Below are 22,960 nucleotides of genomic sequence, written 5' to 3'. Positions count from 1 at the left end.
ATATTTATTGATTTATTCATTCCCTGAGCTGGGTACTTAATTCTTTCAGATGCCTGTTTATTTACTACCTCAGCATCCACATGACTGAAATCTGCACTTCTTTCAAAGCTAAAGTCCAGAAATCCACTTTCCATAAGGTAAAACAGTACCTTCAAGCCAGGTGCTTTGAGGGAGAAATTCCCCCACCGTACCACCCTCCACCCCCAAAACAACAAACAACAAAAATAAGTGAATAAAAACAAAGAATGAAGAAAAAGCAAAACGCTATCTCAGACTGGAGCGATTATGCAATTCTGCAGACACCTTGCATGTTGAGCCTCCATAGAGACGCTGGGCAGAAGCAAATGAAGTGATTAGTAAAGAAAAAAGCAGAGAGAAAAAGTCAGAGGCGGTGAACGGAGAGAAAGGGAGCCTTCCCTGCCGTTCCCTAGCACTGTACAGAGAAGAACGCTAAGAAATGATACTTGAAGTTATATTTATTATTGTAAGAGGGGTATGATATTTCTGGGCAGGAATGATGGATGACAACTTAAATTTGTGTCCAGGGAATGAAGGTGAACTGTGACAGAGTTATTTATCTTGGGAATGGAGGTTAGGGTCAGCTGAGGCTGGGTGCCTCAAGGCACAAGACATTGACAAATTTATCCTGCAGGCCGTATCTGAAGCCCTTTGTTTTGGATCCTGGCTACTCACTAAGTGACCCTCATCCTTCATGTTGGCAGTGCGTGAAGGATGCGGTGAGTGCCAGCGGCCCCTTCTCCCCCGCCGCCCCCGCCCCAGCTCCCCACTACTAATTCTTGTCATTCACTTTGCTGACAGGCACCAAGCCCAAACTATTCCCAGTCCTGAAAGGGAAGGTTAAAATATTTATTTCGGCTCATAATGGCCTCCCTGATTTAGTGCAGGATCATTTTTCCTGTTGCTTTTGTCATTGCAGGTCACTGGAAGGACTGAGCGCGTTCCACAGCCTGGAGGAGCTCATCTTGGACAACAATCTGCTCGGGGACGACCTCGTGTTGCCAGGGTTACCCAGCCTCCATACCTTAACCCTCAACAAGAACCAAATATCCTTTCCTCTGCCTGCTGCCCCCACTCCCTGCCCAGCCCCACAGTTGTCCCCTCCTGAACCCTCCCACCCCTCCACAAATACCTGCAAAATGTCAAATGAGTTTTATGTGTCAGCTAAATTAAAGTATGTGAAATACAGTCCGTGGGCAGACAAAGCGTTCTGTCTTCTGGCACTTGGGACACTTCAGAGTAATTTATTATAGGTCATTCATAAATGAAATGCACCATTATATCTTCCTGTTGCTCCATTTTAGTGTAGAGATCTAAGTTATGGCTGTGAAGAAATCTTTTTAATAGATAAAAGTAGAGAAAGAAAATAATATCACTGCTGCCAAGGAGGCAAAGCACAGGTCTGTTTGCTTGGGCTTGTGTGGGAGGGCGACCTCTAGTGGGAAGTAGGGCATAATGCTGCTAAGTAAACTTGGCCTTCATGGAGGGTTCTGAAGGCTCTAGTGCAGGCTTGGAGGACAGTTCTAGCGTGGGAGATGGGGGAAGAGGCTAAGGTGGAAGAGAGGTGTGAAGCCCAGGCTTGCTTCTGTCCCTCCCTGGTGGATACCATTCTGGGCTAGTGGTGAGAGAGGCCTAACCAATTGCCATCAAGTTGAATCTGATTTATGGCAACTCCGTGTGTTTCAGAATAGAACTGTGCTCCATAGGGTTTTCAATGGCTAACTTTTGGAAGTACATCACCAGGCCTTTCTTCTGAGGTGCCTTTGGGGGGACTTGAACCTTCAGCCTTTCGGTTTAGCAGCCCAGCATGTTAACTTTGCATCACCCAGGGAATCCAAGAGAAGCCTAGGAGAGCCAATCTGAGTGAGAGACTTTGGCCTCCCCTAAGCAGGTAAGAACCTACCCAGTCTACGACGAGACCCACAGAGGCAAATTGCTGGATTCTATAGTGAAGCTGAGGATGGATTCGGAGACTTTCCTGTAGCATAAGGCAGATAGCTCCTTGAATGTTAGAGTTATGGATCACCATGCACTAGAATGTCAAGTGAGACAAGGCAGGGATTTTTGTTTTTTTAAACACATTATTCTTTGTACCTAGAATAGTGCCTGGCACATAGCTGAGGTTCAAGAAATATTTGTGGAATGAATGAATCATTATAATTTTCTTTATTGAGCACTCCTGTGGGCCAGTCACTGTGCTGGATACTTTAAACATAGTATTTCTTATGCTTACCAAATCTGTGAGACGTACGTGGTTTCTTCATTTACCTAGATGAGAAAAGAGGTGAAGTATAGGCCCCCAGCCAGATAGTTAACAGTATGCTCGGTCCTGGATTCAATCTCAGCTGTGGTTGCAGTTACAGTTCTTTCCATTCTACTGTGTGCTTTCAGACTTAAGTCCAGTCCCCTTGTTTTATTGATGAAACATCTGAGACCTGGAGTAGTTAAATCACTTGCTAAGGTTCACACAGTAAGTAAGAAATAGAAAAGGGATCAGGGATTTTCTCCCTCGTATAAAATGAAATCAGATATACATGTCAGGTTTAACTTAGATGCATATGTTAAGATTTAAGAATGATTTGCAAAATCATTTATGAGCCACAGTTTGTACTTCATAAAGTTAATAATGTATTTATTCTGTAAAATATGCTACTTATGGCCATTATTAATTGGCGATTCAATTGAAGTGGAAAGGAAAACCTACAGGTAAATATTACCATCTTTACCATCATGAAATTTTAGTGGCTTTTTCTCCTCTCATATCCTTTGGTCTCCCAAGTTGCCTAGTCATTATTTGAAAAAGTTATTGTAATTAATGCATCTTATGGATTCCTTGGATGTCTTAGGTGATCAGTTGGACAGTGTTCTCAAATCAATCAAAGACAGAAGAATTATTAGACTAGAGTCTGTATGATATGGTTCCTCCCTTGGGCCTCAATGCTCATGTCCTGATACCAAGTCACTGTAGATATTAAAGTCCAAGCACCTGAGTTCCTGGCTCAGAATAACCATATCTAGTTTATGTGGCTTTTGGACAGATCATCCCTTATGAGCCTCTATTTCTCATTTTTAAAGGAATAAGTTAGATTGGGTGATGATTTTATTCTTTTAAAAGCTCAGAGAGATTTTCTTTGTCTTTGGTTAAGGGCTTTCCCTGCTCTATGCCTCAACTCCCCTAATCTGTAGCAGTAATGCTGAGGGACTAATGATAATGCTGTGGAAGGGACTGAAGCAGAGGACAATGTGTAGCTGTGAAGCTGGCCAGTTACTGTCAGTAGACACAAAAGCCAATAGTTGGCTTTCTCAGGATACAGCATGACCTCTTTTCTTCTTTTTCCTCTGATCTGCTTGTAGGATCATGAAGATTGGGTTAGTGTTCCCCAACCACTTGGTTCAGAGGTCACAGAATGGAAGGCAGATAAAAACAAGTAATGGCACCACATGTCATCCTTTCAACCCAGTACTTCTGAATCCACTTTCTAAGCCAACTGACTCTCCTACCTACTTGTGAAAATGCTCCAGGTGCCTCAGCAATTATAAGGTTGCATATTGCTATTGCTACTCTATGAAATACCTTGGACTCTATTAGTTAGCTTTTGCTGCATAATAAGCTACCCCAAAACTTAGTGTCTAAAAGAAATGTTTTATTTGTTTATAATTCTGTGGGTTAGTAATTTGGCAGGGCTCAGCTGAGCGGTTCTTCTGGTCTTGCCTGGTATCACTTGTGCAGTCACAGTTATCTGGAGGCTTGACTGGGGCTTGATGGTCTAAGATGGCCTCACTCACATGTTTAAGGATAGTGCTGGTTGTTGGATGAGCTACATGTCTCCAGAAGGTTAGTATAGGCCTATTTGCATGGCAAGAGTGTTCCAAGATCATAAGCTCCAATATACAACTACTTTTCAAGCCCTACTTGTATCATGTGTGTTGATGTCCCACAGCCAAAGCAAGTCACATTGCCAAACCTAGAATAAATGCGGAGGGTACTATACAAGGTTTGGATACAAAGATGCATGACCCACTAGAGGCCATTTCTGTGACAATCTATGACACAGGCTTTGACAGCCTGTCAAGGATATTACTTCATATTTGTAATAAAGGGAGACCTAGAATAAAGCAACTATTGACCTCCTAAAAAGTTGAGTATTAACTCTTTCTTATAAATTGACTCTTATTTTAAACAGGGAGCTTGTTATCAAATGGGGTTCTGTCTCAAATTCTTTCGTGAAGTTTTTGTTTTTATTTTTTTTGGCATGCGTAGAATGATTCTTCATCTTCTAATTTGCCTGCTTTATAGATCTGGATTTTTCCACTTTGGTTTTGATCTCAGCTAAATATGATTATTACAATGCTGTATGTTACTGGGCCCTGAAAACAGGAGTGAGACTTGGGTTATTGGTTGTTTTTATCCTTTAGCAAGAGGCATTATCACATAGTGTTTAAGAACACAGACTCTGAAGCCAGACTTGCTGGGCTTGCATTGTTAGTCTGCTGCTTACTGTATGACCTTGGGTAAGTTACTTAACATATAGATGCTTTGATTTTCTCTGCAATATGGAGACAATAATAGTACCCATTTCATAGGCTGTAGTCAGGATTATTCTAAGTATCTCACGAATATTAAATTCTAGTAACACAGTATGTGCTATGTAAGAGTTAATATTGCTATTATTATTATTGAGAATTATGTGAACTTAGCTCATCTGACTTCAGCCACATTATAACCAAGGCCAAGGTACAGCAATAGAGTGCTTCTTTGACTTTTGAAGCCCTGCTGGCACAGTGGTTAAGAGCATGGCTGCTGACAGAAAGGCAGTTTGAATCCGCTAGCTCCTGTTTGGAAACCTTATGGGGCAGTTCTACTCTGTCCTATAGGGTCGCTATGAGTCAGAATCAACTCGACAGCAATGGGTTTGATTTTTTGTTTTGTTTTCTTTGACTTTTAAAATTCAGTATTACCCTAATATCCTGTGAGTTGGGTATCAGTGGTGGATAATTCTTTTCATTTTTATGAAAAAACTGGGAGAATATGAACTTTTTGAAGTCACATAGGTTGCAGTGGTGGGATTTAGTCTAGAACCCAGGGATGCTGATTCCCAGCCACAGACTCTTAAACCCAAGAGCAGAGTGATCACTCCACAAGAAGAGGAACTAAAATGCTGCCTATGCCTGTCCCTCTCCCTCCTGGCCACAAGGTCCTGTTCCCAGCTAGGGCTGCAGAAAGTCTGCTCATGAAAGGAATTCCAGAGCCAAAACCCAGCATCTGGCAAATTTCTTCTGAATTCACCAATGCCGTGCTTCCCATCTGTATACCCCCTGCTTGACCTCCCATCGTTGTTCTACCAGCCCTTTGTTCCACTTCTGTTCAGCCCTCCACTTTGGTGTCCTGTCCAGGTGTATCTGGAAGGCTGGTCTCAGGTTGCCTGCTCTTCTCCTGGCTCATAGCTTATCTCACTCTTCTTTCTTTGGCTCATATAGACTGGCCAGGTAGTCACTGGCCATGGACTTGACCCCCCACCCCCAACACTCATACTCATTCTCTCTCTGTCTCTGTTTCTCTGTCATTCACTCATCTGTGAGCATACATACGCTATCCCTGGCTCTTCTCCAGTAAGGATGGGATATTTGGTAATGGTGTCAGCCATATCATGTCTGAATAGTCAAACCCAAGTAAGGGACCAACTGAGAGTTCAGGAAAATGTAGATATTTAGCATTTGCACAGTCTAACAATTCTTCCCCCACTCTACCTTTGGGAAAGTAGTAAACAGATTCATTTGCAACCACATTTAGTTTTCTGTTTCCCTGTTTCCCTCAGCACATGTACTGAAGAAATAATGAGTTTGAGAAATAGTACCAACAGGAAGAAAGAGTATCTTGTTATGTTACACAGCTGGACTGTGGTAAGGAGACCACTGGGCTGAGTCAGAAGGCTGGGCTAGAGTTCCATCAGCAATTTACTGTGTCATCTTGGGAAAGTTTCTGCACTTTGTCAGGGGCCTCAGTTTGCCCATCTATAAAATGGGTGATTATAATACACACTTTGGACTATTGTTGAGAGATTTGAATAGTATAATATATGGGAAATCACTTGGTTAACAGCCAAAGACTTCACAGATTTTTGGTTTTTTTTTTTTTTTTTTTGTTAGCCAAAGCATTAGTGCTGTAAAAGAATGAAGCCTGAGTTGCTAATAGCTGAAGTACAGAGCACAGCTCACATGGCAGCACCTTTTCGTTGCCCACAAAAGCAAGCTAAGACTCATCATTTTTCAGTGTTTTAAATTCTCCTTTCATGTTAGGGACTTATACAGTCACTTGTCCCCCAGAAATTGTATTTCTTTAGGACCTAGGTTTGAATCTATACTGCCATTTACTGGCTGTGTGACCTTCGGCATATCCTCTAGCCCCAGTTTCCTTTACTGCTATTTGGATGTGACAATGCTCCTGATATTGCTTTTTGTGTGTGTGAACCAAAATGAAATAATATGTCATGTACACTGTATATTTAGCATTCCCAAATCCTATTATTAGGATAAGCTCTGGCTAAAATCCTCCTGAAGTTATAGAGGCTACCATTGGACCTGGAGCTGAGCACAGAGGGAGGGTGAGTGCCCGTTCCCACTTGGGAGGCAGCCTCGGACCTGTGCAACTGGACTCGAATGCCAGGACGCTCCCCTCCTCCCTCACGCTCCAAACTTTCAAGGTGAGATGTTGCTTTGATCTTGGGCCTTTTGCAGAAAATCTCCCTTGGCAAGCCTCACCATGACAGCTGGGCTTCAGGACAGCAACTTTCTGTAGACAACACTGAGAAAATTTAAACAGCAAGTACTCTGGAGAAGACTTGATGAGGGAAACCAGGTGTGTGCCGAGAACCAGCTGGAGAGAGTTGATACTGTGCCGGGTAGCTTCAAATGTTAAAAAAGAAAAAAAAAAAAAAAAAAAAAAAAAACATTAAGGAGAGAGAGAAAGGCACCCTTAGGAGAATCCCTGAAACTATCTCCATTGCAGTGGGGTTGGTTAACCAGGATACCAAGTTCCCTCCCTTGATTGCCTCTAGTTAGTTATTTATGTGACTTGATGAAAAGGAATGTGACAAGTTCCATCTCAGAGCTTGCAGTCAGCCAAGACAGGTCTGTGTTTGTCCTTGCTGACCCCAGAGACGAAGAAACCAATTAGAACTCCTTCTTGTGTTTCACTTCAACACATCCAGTGGTGGTGGCATCAACATGAAGATGAGATCTGATAGAGAGTTTCCAGAGACTGGGGTGATTGCTTTCTGGTTTGGATTAAGGGGAGACTACCTGACCCAGTCCAAGTCATCATCTAGTAGCAGTTGAAAGGCTTAGGAAGAGGGAGTAGCTTCTACCACACAAAATATACTAAATGAAGCAGGCTCCAGGAAATTGGTTGGGTTCACAGGCACAGGATGGCTGAAGCTTCTTGAAGCCCGCAGACTCTTTGCCCAGGAAATTCCCATGACCAAGGCATTTGAACAAGTCCACCTCTCCACAGCCTCCTGTTCAGGGGCAGATCCAGATTTTATGGGGTCCACACCTTATAGAATTTCAGGGGGCCCTCTTAAAGGCAAAGACTATATAAGTATGAATGCCAAATTGGTTATAAAAATGATTGTTTATTTGGAATAAAAATATATCAAGGCAAATTAAAAATTTCAAAAAGTCGACAAATAGCAAAATGTTAAGAAAAGTAACATGATTTTTTATGCTGGGCATGCCCATATAAAAAACTTTTTAACTACTTTTTTTTTTCCTGTAAAGTCCTTAAAACTTTTTATATGATGAAATTTTATATTTTTTAGAAGAGAGAGTAGAAAGATAATTCAATCTGTTAGCATGGTTGATTGAAAATTGATTTTTATTTTTAATAGTTTAGAAAAGTGTCTTTCAGTTTTACCACTCATTGATAATGTCTTTACAATTTTAGGATTACTAAATTTTGGAAAAACTTGACATGTTTCCTTCATGTGTAAGCTATAAGATTTCAGTAAATTTCAAGTTAGTTGTTTGTGTGTGTTCATGTGCATGTGCAATGACTTCATCTTAAATGTTCTTTGAATTGATTATCTCATTAACCCTTTTGTCATCAGTTTTATGTTGGTTCCTGATATTTGTGTCAGGTGGTAGGAATATTACTAGAAGCCATTTCTACTGGTATTGTTGTAATAACTTAGCCAGACACAGAAGTGACTGCAAACCACACGAATATACCCATACTAAATTCTAATTAAATGTCACCCCAGTACAATTTTTCCCTTAGCCAGGTCCCAGAATTCCCACAGCCACTCCAATGTCAACCAACTCAAGGGAAGTGTGATAGGAAAAGTCAGAATAGAGAGAGACAGTGATCTTAATCAATTGTGATTTAAATAATTTACTTTAAAAATTCTTACAAAAATACATGATCATGTGACTATATTGCTAGGGGCTTTCCCAGGGCCTTGGAAGGCACCTATGCAAACGAGGAACCCTCAGACATAAGCTTTACTAGCTCCATGTTAAATCTACATATGGTTTATGTGAGAGGTTTCAGAAGAAATATGATGATTTACTGACACTAAACTGAGCCTACTTCCCCAGATGGTGGTATGGTAGGCTTCCCATCACTGATCATTTAATGTTGGGAAACCACTGGGATTTCAGTCCAACTCAGTTGCCCAGTGTTTCTTCAACTTAAACATCTCACCAGTTTTGAGTTCCATTCTGTCATGTTCCTACCTTCATATAGTAGATGAAAAGTACAAGTATCAGTTGCTGACTCATGGTGACCCCATTTGTGTTAGAGTAGAACTGTGCTCCATAGGGTTTTCAATCACTGATTTTTTAGAAGTAGATTTCTTCTGAGGTGCCTCTGGGTGGTCTTAAACCTCTATTCTTTTGTTTAGCAGCCAAGTGCAAAACCTTTGTACCACCATGCAGGAACTCACTGAGGAAAAATACCCCAGATTTAAGGAGTTTGTTCCTAAGAGATAATAAGTTGGCCGAAGCAAACTTTCTCATCCAAAGTAGAGACCACAATTTCCCCCAGGGCATCTGAGGCCCTTGTCTATATAAATAATTTGAATCACCCCAAATCAGCACACCCACACAATTTTGGACACCCATGGAAGCAGCAGTCAAGAAATCAAAAGACGCACTGCATTGGGCAAATCTGCTGCAAAAGACCTCTTTAAAGTGTTGAAAAGCAAAGATGTCACCCTGAAGACTAAGGTGCACCTGACCCAAGCCATGGTGTTTTCGGTCACCTCTTGTGCATGTGAAAGCTGGACAGTGAATAAGGAAGACCAAAGAAGAATTGATGCCTTTGAATTGTGGTGTTGGAGAAGAATATTGAATATACCATGGACCGCCAAAAGAACGAACAAATCTGTCTTGGAAGAAGTACAACCAGAATACTCCTTAGAAGCAAGGATGGCTCACATACTTTGGACATGTTATCAGGATGGATCAGTCCCTGGAGAAGGACATCATGCTTGGTAAAGTAGAGGGTCAGTGAAAAAGAGGAAGACTCTCAATGAGATGGACTGACACGGCTGCAGCAATGGGCTTAAGCATAACGATTGTGAGGATGGCCCAAGACTAGGCAGTGTTTTGTTCTGTTATACATAGGGTCACTGTGGGTTGGAACTGACTCGATGGCACCTAACGACAGCAACAACACTCCCTTGTGATTCCACCAAAGAAATACTGCATTCGCCAGAGGGAATGATGAGCTCATCTGGCTGCCCCACTGGAACTAGGACCTGGCCTTGAGGCTTCAGGACAACCTGATAGTCATGAGTCCTAGAGCTCCTCTGGGCCTTGTATAGGGTAGACAGTTGGAGCATACCCCAAACCAGGACTGGGACTGAGGCCCAAGTTCAATTGTGGAATACACTACCTGAGTGACACTGCTGGCCCTGAGCATTCCTGGGCACTGGAAGGGGCTTAGAAAATTTTAAAGAAACATTCTAAAGCACAGAACTTTCTGAGGCACCTCTGTCCCTGTTCTAAAGGGAGTGCTGGTAGAATACTGACAGGCTTCTTTTCTTTTTCTCCTGTATCTTCCTTCCTTCCTTCCTTCCTTCCTTCCTTCCTTCCGCCCTCCCTCCCCCACTGCCTCCCAACAATGAATGTGAAGCATACAAAAATACAATCTGTTGGAAAAGCCAAGAGTTTTCTCTGAAATTGTTCACTGTAACTTTAATTGGTTATATTTAGAAGATTTTCTTAAAGAGTGTAATGGTTGAATTTCATTTCAAAAAGTAGTAGGCACATTTTGTCTTTGGTGGCGAGGTATGTGAATATTTTGACTCCCGGCCACTTACCTACTATATTTCCAAACTTACCTCCCTAATGGGACCTTCCATTTAATCTTCCTTATGTGCTTCCATTCCTGTCATCCTCCTTCCAGTGGTCTCTTATGATCATTCCTGGATGTTATTTTTAAAAGATTTGAAAGATGAATAACTTCCATATCCATTTTCCTGTCATTGTTTAGAAAATGGGGATGATGTTGGCAAATTAAAGCAAACAGTAGATGAATGTGCTCATACCATCCGTTTACTGGTTTTTCTCTCTTGCTTGTGCTCTCCCTCTCATTATCTCTCTATTGCTTCCTTCCAGAGTACAACATTTGTTCTTACATATGGCAGTGACTGAGCATGTTTATTAAGAATTTTTGAAGGAACTTAGCCTGCAGAATATAAGGTTTAAGGAAATAAGAACTTCAAATGCCAAAGGGTCATCATATGCAAGAGAAGAACGCCTTATTAATTGTGACCCCAAGTGGTTGAACTAGGTCAGTGGGTAGAAGTTAGAGGACGACTCAATCCCAGTTGGAAGGAAGCCTCTTCATTATGGTTGTCAGAGATGTAATGTGCTGCCTTATGGTGACCTCTTGGCAAATATGTTAGGGACTGGATTCAAACAATGGTTGGATTTGGAGTTCATTCTACTCTGATAACCTGAAGTATTAGAAAAACCTAGGTAAATTCTAAGGTTAGATAACTTCCTGGCAGAGCAAGGACAGCCTTTTTCTTTGATTTTACCTTCCTCTCTCAGGTCCAGGTGGACTTCACTCCTAGAAACTGTACACTGACTCTTACTGTGTTTTTGCTATACCTTCTGCCACTATGTGCTCTCCTGCCATTCCCAGTAAGGTCCTCTTTCTGTCCACTGACACTGACTGACTCTTCTCGTTCATAGGCTCCTTGCCATTGCCGCCTGATAGTCCGGTACTCCATTCATGGATCTGGATCATCATCTTGTCTAGGGCTCAGCTCTTCTGTATCTGGCTCAAGCCAGGAGTTGATATGTAGACTAGGTTATTATTGGGTCCTTCTCAATACCTGTGACTCCCTGATTCTGTGACTCTTGCCTTATTTGGTTTGCAGGGGTCTCAGTGTTTGCCTTGATTGAATATTGGATTTAGAAAGGATAACCTGTGGAGTAATCTCACCCCATATCCTCTTCTCGTTCTTTTCTCTTTCATTTCCTCCTTCATAAATATTAGATTCATAACAGATTCTCACAGAGTGCATTTTGACTTGCCTTTGCCTGAGCCTATCGGAACTTGTTCTCTTTGTCTTTTCCTCCTAGTTTTTCCTTCTTGTTCTCCTTTACCTCAACCCAATGTTTTCTTGCCACCATTGAGGCCACTGAGCAATGCTTAACTCCACCACAATCTCTTCAATTAGAGGAGAGTGCCAATCTCTGTTTGCATCCATGCCATTCCCATACGTTTTAATGGTAAATTCCCTCTATGGCCTAAGAAATAATTTCTTGCTTTATTAGAAAAAAAAGTTTTATGGATTTGTATATTGCAAAATATTTTACTATATGGAATCTACCCTTTGATCATTTAAATAAAAAAAACAGAACAATAGAGGAAAGAAAAGTATAATAAAACAATTAAGTTCATTCATTCTTACTCAACCGATCTGGGTTAACCCTACATTCCCAGAGAAGAGTGGACTGTTTCCCCAACAGTGGAAATGAAAAACTAGCAATCTATCAATGCATGGCTTAGTTGATTCCAACCCTCACTGGTGTCATCTCAGGTGTCAGCTGCTGGGCTATGCCTGTCAGTTGTGGTCCATGCTCTGTGCTAAGCCTTTTTGTCTCCTGGATCAAGATCCTTAACCTTTGTCACATCACTGATTTGGAGAGTCTGCTTGATCACCTGGCAGAAGTGACACCAGCTCTGGAGTACCTCAGCCTACTGGGTAATGTGGCATGCCCCAACGAGCTGGTCAGCTTGGAAAAGGATGAGGAAGACTACAAGAGATATAGGTGAGTATCTACGGGCTTCAGCATGGTGAGAGAAGGGGAAAAAAATACATCTTTGGGGGTTGCTATTTTACTGTGGGGTATATAGTAGATGTTTGGTAAATATCAGTAGACTTCCCATGACAATGTAGAATTTTCTTTACCTCTTGGTAATCTGGAGCCATTGTTTCCCTTAGCTAAGGCCACAGGAGCCAACAAAGATGAAAAGCTGTTGGGTGGTCTAGGTTAGAGGTTGACAAACTTTTTCTACAAAGGGCCAGATAGTAAATATTTCATGCTTTGTGGGCCATATGGTCTCTGTTACAACTACTCAACTCTGCTGTTGTAGTGTGGAGGTAGCCATGAACAATTCATAAATGAATGGATGTGTGTTCTAATAATACTTTAACAAAAATAGGTAATAGGACAGATTTGACCTATGGACTGTAATTTGCTGACACCTGCCCTGTGTTGTAAGATCTTTCTGTGGCCTGCCTCAAAGTCACAAAAAGTGAGCCACCAAAGTTTCGAAAGTCCCACAGGGCCCGGACCATACCTCTCTAACATAAAACTGTCTCAGTGTCCACCAACCATGTGCTTTGATGGGATCCAAGTAGAAATGCACCAGGAAGGTTTGAATGCTTTTTTCCCCTTCTCTCTGCTTCCAAACCATCTGCTTTGAAATCCTTGATCCCAAATCACATCTCTTAGGAGCCCTCTTGATTTTACCCATCTGACTGGACTCATTTTGGTTTTTTTTTTTCATTTTAAATTCTGTACACTTTCATTTTTGACTGTTGTTTTGTAAATGTTTTAATGATCTTTTCATATGTGTAGCCTCTCTTTTGTTATAATGTGATCTCTCATGAACACCCCACCCCCAATCAATGTGGGAAGAAGGTAGGGAGGGAGAGTTGGAGGGAGAAAGCAAAAGGAGGAAATATAAGGTCCATAGGACCAACTGGAAATTACATTTGGAAGGGTTAGAGAGAAGGAGGATAATGGTTTGAGAAAACTTGTTCTATTGAAACTCATACAAAAATCTGTGGTGACCTGTTTAGGAATGTAGTTGGAGCATTCATGTTGTATAAGGGCAAAGCAGTAAGACATACTGGATGACACACAAGGAAGACTATTGAACCTTACAGATGAAAAAAATTATATATGTGTGTGTGTATACACACATCTACATATAAGTAAGGCAATAGAGATTTGGCTTTATTTCTTTATTGGAAATAATTTTGTATGTTTAATCTCATTTTCTAGATTTCTTGATTAATTTTTTAGGGATCTTAGATTGTTTTTTAAACCAGTTAGAATAAAGCTCTTAACCCTACTTTGTTTTAATTATTGAATTCTTTTTCCACCATGAAAGTTTTTCATGTGGGATTTGAACATGGGTTCTAGTAGGAGATATATGGTTACACCTATAGATGGATACTCACAAACTTCTAAATCAATGCGTTAAGTTGCTTAATCACTTAAAACTTAATTTGCCTCTTTAACGCTCTTATCAGCTTTGAAGCATTTAGCAATCTGATATCAGGTGTGAAGTGGTACCTTGAAGCATGTTTTATTTTCTTACGGCAACTTATTTTCAATAAATGTCTTAGAAGGGTCAAGCAAGTCCAAAAAGTTCACTCAATAAACATTTTTATTAGACCAAGCATTTTTGGGGGGATATTTTCCCTTTTTTTTTTTTTTTTTTTTACTTTTTTCTTCATATTTCTATTTGTTTCTTGAAAATAGCTTAATAGATCATATGTGTGTATATGCATGTATTTATACATGCACACATAAATACATGTATTTGTGTTTTTATGTGTGTGTGTATATATGTATATGTGTCTATGTATAAGGAGTCCTAGTGATACAATGGTTAAGTGCTCAGCTGCTAACTCAGCACTATTTTAGGTGCTGATGAGGCTGCAAAAGACCGGAAGACCCACCAGCGTTTACTCATTTCAAGTCTATTCTTTTGAAGTTGAAATATATAAAGTAGTGAGAGAACTATACAAGATGAAATATACAAAAATGGAATGAGATGGTGATGGATGAATCACCTATTGACTATTTTGTCTTATTTTCCACCAAATGAATGAGAATGTCTTGGATGGCTCAGAGATATATCCCTGGTTGGTGGTTCAAATCCACCAGCAGCTCCATGGGAGAAAAGACCAGCAATCTGCTCCCATAAAGATTACAACCTAGGAAACTCTGTGGGGCAGTTCTACTCTGTCATATAGGGTTGCTGTAGTCCGAATCGACTCGACAGCATGCAACAGTAACGTGTGTGTGTGTGTGTATACACGTATACATATATACACGCATATGTATGTGTACAGACACACACACACATACGTACAGAATCATTCATTCATTCAATTTATGGAGCCAGAAAGCTGTATATGAATGCTATTGTAAGCAGATTTTTGTTGTTTTTTTCTAGAATGAGAGAAGTCTTAGGAAGAAGAGGGCTTGGAAGGTTGTAAAAGGAAAAGAAAAGCTAATACTATTTTTTAAAATTGTAACTGGTTACATAGGCAAAAATACTAAGACCTCTGGGGTAAGAGGTCAGAGCAAAAGATCTGACGTGGAGTCCAGCTTTGCTAGTAGGGCCTTTAAAATTGGGAGGACAGTCTAGATCAGTGGTCCTTAACCAGGGATATACCTCTGAGCCATCCAAGACATTCTCATTCATTTGGTGGAAAATAAGACAAAATAGTCAATAGGTGATTTTGATGTTTAATTAAGAACTATTGTGCATAGTGGTGTTTAATCTCCCTGTTGGCTCTAGCATGTGGAGATACTCTGCTCTCAGGTAGGTATAGTTCATCCGTCACCATCTCATTCCATTTTTGTATATTTCATCTTGTATAGTTCTCTCACTACTTTATATATTTCAACATCAAAAGAATAGGCTTGAAATGGGTAAAGGCTGGTGGGTCTTCTGGTCTTTTGCAGCCTCATCAGCACCTAAAATAGTGTTGGACATGTAATAGGCGTGTGGTAACTGTTCACTGGAGGTAACTTACAATTACCCTTATCTCTTAGGACTGAGTACTTATAGATAAATGCAGGGCCCTTTGGGCAGCTCAAATACTCACTGTGTACTTGGAATCAGATCTATTTGGATGTCAAAAAAGGCAGTTACTATTCAGACTCTCTCAATCCAAGTCCTGTTTGTTGGGTTATGATTCTTTAGTGAGGGCCTGATTCTAGAAGAGCCATCCATGTCATGAGCTGGCCTGGGTCTCCTCCAAGCCTGTCTTTCCCACTACAGGTCTGTTCCCCTGAGAGGTGTTGAGGGATGGGCTGGGAAGGCTGTTAGTGAACATATGGCAAAAGCAAGGCTTCAGACTGGTTTGTTCCACCCCAGATATACTGATTCACAGTCTGTATTTTAATAAGCTCTCCAGGTGATTTTATGTATGATAAATTTTGAGAACCACTACTCTATTAGTGGAACCCTGGTGGTGCAGTGGTTAAGAGCTCAGCTGCTAACCAAAAGGTTGGTGGTTCAAATCCATGAGCCACTCCTTGGAAACTCTATGGGGCAGTTCTACTTTGTTCTATAGGGTCAGTATGAGTTGGAGTCAACTCAACGGCAATGGATTTGGTTTTGGTTTTGGCTCTACTAGTGGTTCTCAGAATTGGTTCCTAACCAGCAGCATTAGCATCCCCGGGAAGTTGTTAGAAATGCAAATTCTCAGCAGGAGTTGGAACCTGAATGACTTGGTTCAAAGCTCTGTGGCAAAGTGGCCCTGAGGGTCTGACACACAGGCAAAATCACATTGAGTCAGATTTACCTTAGAAAATCATTAAGTCACCCACAATGGTACAAGACGGTCACACTTTGAGAGAATTAGGAACTAAGAACAGTGGAGGGAGTGCTGAATGGGTGCCCATCCAATTTCACATTCACTGAATAGCACCTGATCGTTTTGTGGAATGGTAGGCCGATTCTCCAGCACTTTAAAAAATGTTACTGATTTTATTTTATTTTTTTTGTTTAACAAGCACTCACACTTGCATTTGGATGTCATAAATGTGTGTATGACACGGTTCCATTCTAGGGCCTGTAAGCAGCAACTCTGCTTCATCCAGCTTAGACTTGTGCTCCTGTATATGACTGTCTGACAGCCTCTGGTCCGGCTCTGCTTGGTTCCGTCTTCATAACTTCCCACGTCATTTGCTCCTGAGAACTTTTAGGGTCTCACAATATGACTTTTGAATGCAGAGTTCCTGTGACATTCGGGTTTATACAAAGCAATGTAGCTGCCTTTTTTGCTTTGGGTAAAATATTTTCCTGGCCCCTTCGTCCCCAAAGCATGAGGTCTGCCTTCCACCTAGCGGTTACCCAGAGCCTAATAGTACAGCTTCTATGTAAATTTATGTGACATTTTCACTAGAAAATTGCTAAAAAATGAATGATATTTCTACAGTTTACTGTTTTTCACTTTAAGTACATTTTCTGACAATATGTCTTCTATTAATCATTTAAGCAATAGTAGGAGCCTTAAAGGAGTGTATTCAGAAGCAAGAACCCATGGTTTATTTAGTGCTGTCTAAAAAAATTTCTTATTGATTGGCATCCTCTGTGGTTATGTGATGTAATATTTATAATATGTCACCCAGCCATACATCAAAACAAGTATGTCTGTTGTTTCATTTCCATGGGAGATGTTGATTTCAGAGAGGTCAGCCCAGTTTTAGGTCACATTGTGGCCAACCACTGGACCAGAAAAGGGAAGTAACTAGATTTATGGAGTTATTGGAAATGGCTGTGCGGATGCTTTGGTTTCTGCCCAATCTTCCTCCTCTTTCCCCATGCCCACCCCTTTTACTTCCCCACTTACCCCCTGTGCGTCCAGTTGGATTTTCTTGGCACACATCCCCACAGTAAAACAGGCTCATTAAATCTGTGTGTGAGTATGAACATACTACTGAGTTGTTGAGTAGTTCCCTGGCCCTGCTGGGCAGGAGCAAAGCTGCGCCTGGAGTTTCCTGTTGCCATTCATCATAGTTCATGGCTGAGAAGTGCCCCTTGCCATGTTATTATAGGAGCTTAAGCCTGCCTATGTTTTGCTGTGTGTACACACTGTGCTGCTATTTTGGGATGAATGTTGAATGGAGGTGAATGTGATAAGGGAAGCCTTCAGGATTTGGGCAGGAAGAGAGCGCTGAGGCAGGGCTTGGCATGAGAGACCACCATGGTACTCAGAAACCACTTGGGACCTCTTACGGACTCTAGCATTGGCCAAAATAATGAACCAGGCATGGGAAGCTTAGGTGCCCAGAATGGTATATTTCTTGCCTTCTTTGCATTTCTTTTCTGTCTTCTTACTGGAGAAATGACAGTGGACTGAGAGGTCAATGGTCCACAAGTGTTAGACCTCACCTGTCAAGGGAGTTGGTCTCATGGTCTGTCACTAAACCTTTTGTCACTCCTTCTCTCTTGCTCCCCAGTCTCCGGTTGGCCTCCCCTCCCTCCGGACTCTCCAGTAGGCCCTTCTGTATTCCTCACAGCTTTAAATTATTAAAATGTGACACCCTTCCTTTGTTTATTTCCAGGGAGCAGCCCTTGGGCCTGCCCAGTGTCTGTAGCACTCAGCCTGGGAGAAAGAGGGAGGGACCTGCCACCGCCACTGTCTGTTGGCCGTCCTGGGCTGCCACCATTTCCCAGCCGAATAGGAGCTGTAAAACTTGTGGCTTACATAACCCAGCTAGCATTCTCCAGCTAATCTACAATCTGGGCTTTGAAGATCACAAGAAAGCAAAGGTCACGACCTAGAGATCAAAGTGACAGAAGCCCACAGAGTAATTGCCGGTTACCCTCTGTAGAGGTCCCTGGTCTGTCCTGTGGGTGTATTGTTTGCACAGAGACTTCAAACATGGTGCCGGTGAACTGTGAGGAAAATCAGCCGGCCTCTGCCAGTTGTCAGGCATTCATTAATGCTGTAGGTGAGCTCACCTCGGCTCATTAGAGTGAAATCATTGTCATCTCTCAGAGCATCTGGAGTTATTCCACTCGCACTGTTTGTTCATTACTCTTTGGTCTTTATTGACTTTTTCTCATAGTCCTCCTTTACCTGGAGGTGCGGGGGCTGGTTATATAAGCAAATTGGAATAACAAGGAAGGAGGATATGGATGCATTTATTGTAAATTAACTTTGAGACAATAGAATTCAAACAAGCTAAAGCTCAAAGGGAACTTAGGCATCATTTAGCCCATCCCCTTCATTGCACAGATGGAGAAACTGAGGCTCAGAAAGGGAGCAGAGACTGAACCAAGATCACATAGTGTTCAGAGTCTAGATTCCTTCCTCTGCCTATTAGTCCCTAACCTTTTCATTATGAAGAGCTCCCCTCCTTTTAATTTTCTCTGCTGTACTTTAAAAGTTTTGGTCTCTCAAAGAATCTGCATTTAAGTCACTGTTAACGTTTTATTAATCAGACACATTTAGTTTGTGATCAGGGCTTTTCATCAGCATGAGGTAACCAGTGTTACCAAACTGAGTTGATGTAATCCCCTCAAAAGCGAAGAAGCATGATGTTTCATTGGTGTGCTCATCCTATTCTGTTAGACTTTGTGAAATATTGAAAACAACAGTTCATGGATCACTCTTTGGGGCCTTCAGGGGCCCTAGATAGGGCATCAGTGGCTTGTACCATATTCCCCACTCCCCATGGAAGGGAAGAAGGCAGGAAGTGGTAATGTGAAAAGGCATAAATGGAAGGAAGTAGGAAAAAACACTCGTGACTCCATGCCTAGCTCAGTCAGGATTTGGTAAGGTGTTATTTCTTACATAGAGTCTCCTCAGAGAAAGAAACATGGCAGCCAACGACAGGCGTAGACAACGGAGACCCATCTCGTCTTTTCCGTGGATGTGAAGTGTTACTGGAGAGCATCCAGTTCCCCTGAGGTAGCAGTTGGGGTCAGGAGTGAAAGGCATCCTCCTCTCTTTTTGAACTCTAAATGAAAAATGCCAGAGCATCAGGATTTGGTCAGAGAAGATTTATTTTGGAGTTAAAAACCCTTTCTGCTGTTCCTTTTCTCCTACTGCCAGATTTAGCTCTCTCCTTAGAAGAATGCTTTAAGAAAATGGAACGTTCTGTGTGAAAAGAGAGAACCTGACAAGCTATGTGTGCTGATCTCTCACTTTCAGGGAAGTTGAGTTTCTAGACAGAGACAAATGGGTCTTAAAACACCTTCCCAGGATCCTTGCTCTCCTCTTGATAACCTCACCTTCTTCATCATAGCCAAGAGTGCCTCTGACTTCTCCACACCAAGCCCCCGAGGCTTTGCCCCAACCACCTTGAGAAGGTCAGCAAAATTGGAGTTGCCCTCTGGAGCTAGGGACGTGAAACTTGGAACTTAGACAGATCTCTTTTCATTAAGCAGTGCCCTGGCTTAACAAGCAGTTTTATAAATCTGAAGCTGTCTCTGGGTGTCGCAGGATTTATAGATGGGAGTTTCTGCCATAAAGTGGTTTATGATGGCTGCCTTCTGTATTATTAGTAGCTGTCTCTTCCTTCAACCATTGATGTTTGATAATAGCCTTAAAACACTCAGAATTACTTACCTGCAAGCCCCATTCCCGATAGCCCCTGTTGACAGTCTGAATAAGTTTACTGCCCTTTTGTTGTACTTTACCTTCAAAACAAACTGATTGAACCATCAATAGCTCGTGGAAGCTGACAGAGGCATGTCATCTGGATTAGCCCTTGTGATTGCGGGTTATCTGGGGGAGTTAACCTTCCCACATTGTTAACTGAAATGTTTTATGTACTATGCAACTTTTAGGATACGGCTGTGATAACCCCAGTAACTAAGTAATACATCACAGTAAAGAGATTTTGGTGCACCAAATAACCCTGGATTAAATTTACAAGGGTTGAACTGATATTGTAAAAGCCTTCATTCTGTGGCTTCGGGAATCCTTTCTTGTATTTTTATGGCAAACTGGTATTACGCTCAGGATTGAAGCTGTGGCTTTTGACGCCCTGACATGACCTGGAACAAAAGGAAATAGATCTCCCAAGACCAGGATGGGGCAGGCAGGCCAGAAGCCCACTGACTTATCACTTGGTGATAATGTTTGGAGCCGGTTCCAAACCACCAAGGGGCAGGAAGATCTGGTAGATGTGGCTGCTGTTTGTGTGCTGTACTCCCACAGACATTGGGGGCAGGGAAGACTGCTAGCAAAAGGGGTAAGGAGACTCTTCACCTCACCACCCTCATGAAGTCCCGTAAGGGTAATCTCCAAACTATTATTCCTCTGGGTGTTATTATGACTACAGCCAAAAACCAAAACCAAACCCGTTGCCATTGAGTCAATTCCGACTCATAGTGACACTATAGGATAGAATAGAACTGCCCCATAGGGTTCCCAAGGAGTGGCTGGTGGATTCAAACTGCTGACCTTTTGGTTAGCAGCTCACCTCTTAACCACTATGCCACCAGGGCTCCTATCACCATAACAGTGTTTCTCAAATTGTGGTCACAGGACCATCAGCATCAGCATCACCTGGGAACTTGTAAGAAGCAAATTCTCATGCCCTACCCCAGACCTACTGAATCAGAATCTCTAGGGGCTCAGTGAACTGTGTTTAGCAGGCCTCCAGGTAATGCTTATGCTAACTGAAGTCTGAGAACCACTGTGCTAGAATATAATCTCCTTGAGGGCAGGGACCTTGACTGTTTTGTTCACCACTTTATTCTCAGCACCTAGCCCAGTTCCTGGCTGGTGATAGCTGCTTAATAATTTTTTGTTGAATGGCTGAAGGAATGAATGGATGGATGAGTAAGTAAACAAAGGGAGGCATCTCCAAGGGAGGACCTTTGGACCCTGGGCTGAGTCTTGTAACTATTTAGGACAAGACTTCCCAGTGTCCCTCACACCTCTCCAAGCTGCCACCCACCTGGAAACCCCAGGCTTCACTGAGGATGGGAGTTAAGTCACCCCTAGTCCCAGGGGTGCCTGGCAGCCTATTTTTCATGGGCTCTTTCTTTGACCGTATAAGAAGAGTGCTCTGAAAACAGCAGCTCTTTGTCATCTAAAATTTTTAACTAACTTAAAAAGCCAGCACCTCTCTTTCTCTCTCTCTGCTTTGATTTCAGGGCTGTGATCCAAAGTGGGGTGAGATGACAATGCGCTGTCTGTTGTCATCCTGGTTCCTGCCAGCCCTGTGAAGGCATCTTTCATTCCATCATTAAACATTGGCTGATTTTCTAATACTGATGTTTTCTTCACCTGAATATTCATCTTTTCCCACCCTACACTTAGTGGGTGTCTTTACTCCTTTGAGCGTCACTCCTGACATACTGTTTCTGTCTGTACATGTCTTTATTTGAAAGAATCTGTTGTCATCAAGACTTTGCTGCTACAAGCAGAAGATGGAGTTTTCTCTAATATTGACTGAGGCCAGTGGGAATTCTGCTGGAGGATGGGAGAGACATTTGGATCCTTTGTGGAACTTTCATGATTTTGGATAAGGCTAAGGGAGCATTTGGAAAGAGAAGAGAGAGAGGCTCAGGAGGAAACAGGAAAGGAGGTAATAGTGGCTGGAAAGGAAGCAGGAAGAAGGTAGAGAGTCAAATTTGTAGGACTTGTGGGGTTAGGGTGGACATTTCTGGGGAAGAAAAATAGCTTTCAAATAATTTCAGAGTATTTTAAGTGAAAAAATGAGTAACATAAAGATTATTAATTGGAGGCTACTAAGCTGCTGTCTCCGGTTTTTGAGCAATCAGCCAAGTCTGTGACTCGGACAAGCACATGAAGGCCACTTGGTGATGTGAGGCTGCCTCGTAGGGTGGGAGTTGGCCCTGGGAACCCAAGGTTCCAGTGAGGAAGGAGGCACCTTGCATACCCCAAGTAAGATCTGCATTGAGAAAAAGCTAAGTCCTTGGGACTGCTTTAGGGTTTGTTTCTTTGAAGCCTTCTTGAGATTTCTTGTTCCTCCTTTTTCCTTTAGTTCTCAGCTGTTCAGTGAGTAATGTAGACCCCTTTCTCTGTGTTCCCATAACTACCTTTTACACATAAGCTCAATCTTGACACTTAGCCACACTAATATATAATTATCTCAGTGTGATGTATCTTCCCCATTACATTCTGGACCTCTTGAGAGTGGGAACCATGTCATAATCACCTCTGCACAAGGCCTGGCACATAGTAGGTGCTCACGAAATAATTGTGCAGTTGACATGAGCTGGCATTTCATTAAGTCCATTCTAATGCTAGTTTCCAAGATGCGGTGAGAGTGAGCAAAGAAATTTGCCCCTGCCTTCAAGAAGCTTACAGTTTAGGTAAGGATACCAGCTAAACACCCATAAAACCCATGAAATGTTACACTGTATGATGCTGATAATGTATTCTAGGAGTGCTGGAAAGGGAGAAAGCAATGTGAGTTGGTGATGCAGAAGAAAACTTAAGGGGAGTGGGGCTTGAAATATGAGTGAATAATGAGGAACCTGGGTGCAAGAAGGATTCCTTTGGAGGTAATACATTGCCTTGACATTGGGTACTCACTGCTTCTTCCTAAGCAGAACAGGATTGACACAATTGTTCATTTGATTGATAGAGTATAGGGGCGTGATAGGAAATATCTGGGTTGGTGACTATCACTGAGTAAGGAGAATTATAGGTCTAGACACCTGCCTATATGCAGGCCAAAT

The 22,960-nt window shown here is 42.0% G+C and overlaps 1 protein-coding gene across 2 annotated transcripts in view; it reads left to right on the top strand.

Moving 5' to 3' along the window:
• LRMDA (leucine rich melanocyte differentiation associated) overlaps positions 1 to 22,960 on the top strand; it is a 1,317,293-nt gene that overhangs the window by 727,992 nt on the left and 566,341 nt on the right. For both annotated transcript variants that reach the window (XM_023737659.1, XM_023737658.1), the window contains exons 3-4: positions 938 to 1,064; positions 12,167 to 12,306. In XM_023737659.1, coding sequence (XP_023593427.1) covers positions 938 to 1,064; positions 12,167 to 12,306 — 267 coding nt within the window. The remainder of the gene's footprint in view (positions 1 to 937; positions 1,065 to 12,166; positions 12,307 to 22,960) is intronic.

This window comes from Trichechus manatus, unplaced genomic scaffold, assembly GCF_000243295.1.
Source record: "Trichechus manatus latirostris isolate Lorelei unplaced genomic scaffold, TriManLat1.0 scaffold00106, whole genome shotgun sequence".
In the NCBI taxonomy this organism is placed as follows: Eukaryota; Metazoa; Chordata; class Mammalia; order Sirenia; family Trichechidae; genus Trichechus; species Trichechus manatus.
This window is presented reverse-complemented; position numbering and strand designations above follow the sequence as displayed.